Source organism: Scyliorhinus canicula, chromosome 15 (genome assembly GCF_902713615.1).
Source record: "Scyliorhinus canicula chromosome 15, sScyCan1.1, whole genome shotgun sequence".
In the NCBI taxonomy this organism is placed as follows: domain Eukaryota; kingdom Metazoa; phylum Chordata; class Chondrichthyes; order Carcharhiniformes; family Scyliorhinidae; genus Scyliorhinus; species Scyliorhinus canicula.
In genome coordinates this window covers 25,985,006-25,991,023 of record NC_052160.1, presented here as the reverse complement: position 1 = coordinate 25,991,023, position 6,018 = coordinate 25,985,006, and the positions used below count along the sequence as shown (strand labels likewise).

At 44.7% G+C, this 6,018-nt stretch overlaps 1 protein-coding gene across 4 annotated transcripts in view; it reads right to left on the bottom strand.

Annotated features, from left to right (window-relative positions):
* Nucleotides 1–4,691: 4,691 nt before the first annotated feature.
* The window catches only part of crym (crystallin, mu), a 28,346-nt gene continuing 27,019 nt past the window's right edge, over nucleotides 4,692–6,018 (bottom strand). For 3 of the 4 annotated variants that reach the window (XM_038819836.1, XM_038819835.1, XM_038819833.1), the window contains exon 7: nucleotides 4,692–5,290. In XM_038819836.1, the coding sequence (XP_038675764.1) occupies nucleotides 5,120–5,290 (171 nt within the window). In that variant the 3' untranslated portion in view covers nucleotides 4,692–5,119. The remainder of the gene's footprint in view (nucleotides 5,291–6,018) is intronic. The other variant, XM_038819834.1, reaches the window with a different exon arrangement.

The following is a 6,018-nucleotide window of genomic DNA, read 5'->3' as shown; positions in this document are numbered from 1 at the left end:
TTAGATTTTGAAAATGGGAGTGTTGATGAGCCCAATTAGAAAGTTTTAGTGTCTTGCATATTGATATGTTGTAGAATATTCTGACAAATAATTGGAACATGGACCACTGAGGTTCCAATATACAAGAAATCTCTTCAGAATTCATGACTCGAATCCAAAGATGCCCATGTGCTTCAGCTGGGGCTAGAAACTGTTCCTCATCTGGGTGGCACGGTGGCTCAGTGGTTAGCACTGCTGCCTCACACGGCACTGAGGACCCAGGTTCGACCCCAGCCCCGGGTAACAGTCCGTGTGGAGTTTGCACATTCTCCCCGTGTCTGCGTGGGTCTCACCCCCACAACCCAAAGATGTGCAGGATAGGTGGATTGGCCACACTAAATTGCCCCTTAATTGGAAAAAATTATAATTGGGTACTCTAAATTTATAAAGAAAAACTGTTCCGTAACTATTTATTTTTGACTCAATAAAGATGGATGTTGTTGGGGAAGAACAGGGAGGGCGTTACCCAGGTCTACCTGTATTGCTCCTGATCTGTGAGTGCTCGGTACCAACACTAACAGGCTGAAATGGGAAATGTTCTCGCTTCCATTGTTTAATCCTTAAAATGTATTTAAAATTGTTCTGTAACGTGATGGAATTGTATGCCCTCTCGTGGTTTGTTTGGTGCCCATGGGAGAATTTCATCTGGTGGATTGGAACCCTGCCACCTTCCTGCCTCCACCCAGATTAAGTACATGGTTGCCCAGGTATGCCTGCTTTCTCACCCCACTGCCAATTGAGGCCTTTAAGTTGGCAAATAATGCCGACTCAAGGGGCTCATCTGCTGCCACTAGGGGTGCTCACCATGCAGACAGCACAGCAGCCCACCCTGGAGTGTTTGGCGGGGGCATTCAAATGCACAGTGCCTGATTAAGGGACCTGGCATTGGGAAGGGAGTGTGCAGCCGAAAGCTACCCTTGCCCTTGCTGCTAACCCCCTCCCCCACACACAGATCGCTATCCCTTGATCCTCCTCCCACCATCACTCACATGTGGCCTGGGTCCCCCCTCGAATCCGAGGCCTCCCTGGTGGCATTGCCATGTGCAGAAAAGTTGCTAGTCTCTGATTGGTACGCAGTTCTTGGCTGGCAGGACGTCTGCCCCTCGGCTCTTCTAACCTGTGGGAAGGCCCACGGCTGACCTGTTAAGTGCCTGAGTTTCACAAAATGCAGCCAGTTTTTCTCAATAAGAGGCGACATGGGTGTGTCACCGCCTCTCCTGCCAGCCCCTGAGAACCCCATTACCTCCACAAGACTCCACCCTATGGATCTTCCTTTAAACTGCTCTTCAGCCAGTCACTTGGATATGTCACAATAATGTGTAAATGGGAACAGTTCCAAGTCACCCAGATCCAATCGCGAGAAATTGTAAAATGGTAATTTTAAGTGGAGTGCATTGCATAGTCCTCGAATAAAAATATGACGGTCACCAATAACTCCAACTGGGAATTCAAGGAGAAATGTATTTACCCAGAGAGTGGTGCGAATGTGGAATTTGCTTCACAAGGAATGGTTGAGCTGAATAATATAGATGCACTGAAAGGGAAGCTAGATAAACACATCAGTGAGAAAGGAATACAAGAGTACGCTGACAGAGTGAGACGAAGAGGGATGGGACAGAGGCTCATGTGGATTGTAAACACCAGCACAGACCAGCTGGTCAAAATGGCCTGTCTCAAACGGCTATAGACTCGATGCAAGTCTAGCCTCTGTTGTTGGGACCGTTGTTTTTTTGATGTGAAGAATCACATTCAGTTATTCTCTCCTGAAGACGCAGAGCCTGACTTGGCCTCTAACCATAACGTATTGTACCCTAATCTACCTGTGGTATTCAAAACAGGTTGTAAGAGGGCAGCACGGTGGCGCAGTGGGTTAGCACTGCGGCCTCACGGCGCTGAGGTCCCAGGTTCGATCCCGGCTCTTGGTCACTGTCCGTGTGGAGTTTGCACATTCTCCCCGTGTTTGCGTGGGTTTCACCCCCACAACCCAAAAACGTGCCAGCTAGGTGGATTGGCCACTCTAAATTGCCCCTTAATTGGAAAAATGATTGGGTACACTAAATTTATAACAAAAAAAAAAAAACAGGTTGTAAGGATAACCCCAACAATTACAGACCAGTCAGTTTAACTTCAGTATTGGGGAGCATCTAGAATTATTCCGGATAGAACTAATAATCACATGGAAAAATATGGGTTGATTCAGAACAGCCAGCATGGATTTCTTAAGGGAAAATTGTGTTTCACTTTCTGGAGTTCGTTGAAGAAGTAACAGAGAGGGCCGATGAAGGTAATGTTGTTGATGTGGTGTATATGGACCTCCAAAAAGCATTTCAGACAGTGCCACAATACAGACCTTTGAGAAAAGATACAACTCATGGAATAAAAGAGACAGTAGGAGTGTGGAAACATAATTGGCTAAGTAATAGGAAACAGCGAGTAATGGTTAATGGATATTTTTCAGACTGGAGGAAGATTAGTTGTGATGTTCCCCAGAGGTCGGTATTGGGATCCTTGCTTGTCCTGATATATATTAATGATCTAGATCTTGGCATGTAGGGGACAATTTCAAAGTTTGCGAATGATACAAAACTTGGAAGCATTGTAAACTGTGAGGAGGAAAGTGTAACACTTCAAAAGGACATAGACAAGTTAGTGGAATGGGCAGATAGGTGGCAGATATAGTTCAATGTGGAGAACTGTGAAGTGATTCATTTTGGTTGGAAGAACATAGACAATATATAATAAGGTACAACTCTAAAGGGTGTGCAGGGGCAAAGGAATCTGGGTGTATATGTGCATAAGTCATTGAAGGTGGCAGGACAGGTGATGGGGAGGGCACAAGTAATAATGCATATTGCATTCTGGGCTTTATTAACAGTACATATAGAGTACAACAGCAAGGAGGTTATGCTGAATTTATACAAGACACTAGTTTAGCCTCTGCTGGATGATTGTGTACATACAATCCCTACAGTGCAGAAGGAGGCAATTTGGCCCATCAAATCTGCACTCACCCTCCAAAACAGAACCTTACCTCGGCCCACTCCTCTGTTCTACCCCCATAGCCCCACCTAACCTGCGCATGTTTGGATACCAAGGGGCAATTTAGCATGGACAATCCACCTAACCTGCACATCTTTGGACTGTCAGAGGAAACCGAAGCACCCGGAGGAAGCCCACGCAGACACGGGGAGAACGTGCAGACTCCAAGCTGGAATTGAATCTGGCTCCCTGGTGCGGTGAGGCAGCAGTGCTAACCAACGTGCCTGGTGTGTACACTTCTGGGAACCTCACTTGAGGAAGGATAATGAACACATTGGAGAGAGTGCAGAAGAGGTTTACAAGAATGGTTCCAGACATGAGAAACTTCAGTTATGAGGATAGATTGGAGAGGTTAGGACTGTTCTCCTTGGGGGGGAAAAGCCAAGAAGATATTTGATAGAGGTATTCAAAAATCATGAGGGGGTTGGACAGTGTAGAGAGGGAAAAACTGTTCTTGCTTGTAAAAGGATGAAGAACAAGAGGGCACAGATTTAAAGTGATTTACAAAACAAGCAAATGTGATGCAAGAAAAAAAACTTGTTTCACACAGCGAGTGGTTCTGGTCTGGCAAGGACTGCCAGAAGTGTGGTGGAGGCAGGTTCAATCGAGGCATTCAAGAGGGCATGTACCTAGAGGTTATTCATGAAGGCCCCGCCTTCTCAACCTTGCCCCTCAGCTGAGGTGTGGTGATCCTCAGGTTAAATCCCCACCAGTCAGCTCTCCCCCCTCAAAGGGGAAAACAGCCTATGGTCATCTGGGACTGTGGCGACTTCAAAAAAAAAAATGATATCAGATTAAAAACAAAGTGCAGGGTTATGGGTTAAAGGCAGGAGAACTGCACTAAGTCAAAATGCTCATTTAGAGAGCTGGTGCAGACACAGTGGGCTGAATGGCCTTCTTCTGCACCGTTACAACTCTGGGAGAGACACCCTTATGACCTTAGCCCCAACAGGGGATATCTGGGATGGAGCAATTATGTTTGTGTGGGATACAATATAAATAAACCAGAGCTGGCTCTCACAATGATGGTGCTGCCAATCTGTCTTCATACCTCTCCCCATTCCTTTGTCATTAATAAATGGTTTTCTGTACTGCAAAGTATTTGTGTATGGATTTGATTAATTTGTGCCCAAAAGAGGAAAAACCTTAACTTTGCAACCGGACACAGACTAAATGGACAAACTAAGCAGTTCCATTAAGGATGGTAATGAATCAAAAGCAAAAATAGAGACCTGTATATTCCATTATTAGAATTGTTCCGTATCCCAGGAGCGAGAAGCCCTTTTCTGGGTTTTTTTGCCAATTTTCTACTGATATTACACAACAACATTATGTTTCACCAGGAAATCCAGTTGTGGAATATGATACTAAATTAATTCCATTACCTTTATCAACAACCCTCTTCACATCTTCCTAATTTCCACCATATCTGCACCCCATCTACAGAAGCTCCTCTGTGCGCTCCATACTGCACACAACTGGCATCCCACCTCATCAAAGCCTTTTCCAAATGCAGTCAGATTGTATCATTGGACCATTATTCAGCCTCATGCTAAGATTGTGTTAAACTAAATCTTCACTCCAGACAAGAAAGGACAGTAATGGTGCAAACCTAAAGAATTTGAGACTTGCTTTATTTCGATCTGATGTACAGTCAACTTGTAATCTCATGAATAAAATTTGGTCTACATATGTCATAAGGACAGGGTATCAATTTGGCTCATTTTAGCATCTGCCTCCTCTTTGAAACATTTTGACACAGGCATATCTATAAACACAATGACAACTAGAGATGGATTTTGAAGCAGACATTTTACAGGGCTATGGTGGAAGAGGAGGCGTGTGGGACTAATTGGAACAGCAAAGAGCTGACACAAACACGATGATTCCAGAAAGTGATTAAATCAAACATGTACCAAACATTGGTAACAGTTGGGTTGAAATTCAACAACCGATACTGTGCTTGAACAGGTTCAGAGGGGTTTGTTTCTAACTTGTGAAAACGCAAACCTTTTAGCTACAAGCTGAATTAAATGCATCATTAATTTCTTCCAGCCATCCCATTGCTCTGATTCAACATCATCCGTTTCAGTGAAATAATTTTCAGTAGATTGGAATCTGTCTTCTTTTTTAGTTCATGACTTCTGTTTGTTTTCAATTTCCCAACAATCATAAACCAGTTTTGCAGCCACCGTGTCTTCAATGGCCATTCCTGGGGAAAATGAACAAAACAAAGGGCTTGAGCAAACAAAGCTTCAGACAAGCAACAGAGTGTCACGTCCATTCTAAAAGTTTGTTTTGGAGAAGCACTGCTCTTTCCCACTGAGGAGTTGAAGTGGTGGTGGAGAGGGTTGTCTACTGACTGAGAAAAAGCAGTAAGGACCTGGTTCAATTTCTACTCCCACAGTCAGTGCTGACTCCACAGGCCTCAGTGTCTGCTAGATGTAGCCAAATGTCACTCCAAATCGCCAGTGAATCCTGCTGCAAATCCATGGGAGGCCGGGTGAGGACAGAGCAGACTTGAAGTGATTGTTATGGGCCAGGGTTTAGAGAACCCCAAAGTGTGTCATGGCGTTCACCTGACCCACAACTTTTTAAAAAATAAATTTAGAGTACCCAATTCATTTTTTCCAATTAAGGTGCAATTTAGCATGGCCAATCCACCTACCTTTGGGTTGTGTGGGCAAAACCCATGCAGACACGGGGAGAATGTGCAAACTTCAAATGGACAGTCACCCAGAGCCAGGATCGAACCTGGGACCTCAGCGCCGTGAGGCAGCAGTGCTACTCACTGCGCCACCGTGCTGCCCTCCCAACCCACAACTTTTAATAGATTGTGGTATGGGGAGCACATGGCCTACTCTACAGGTATGGTACTGCAGAAAGGGAAAACTATTTTTTAAAGCAAAACAATGTTTATTCTATGAACTCAAGTCAACC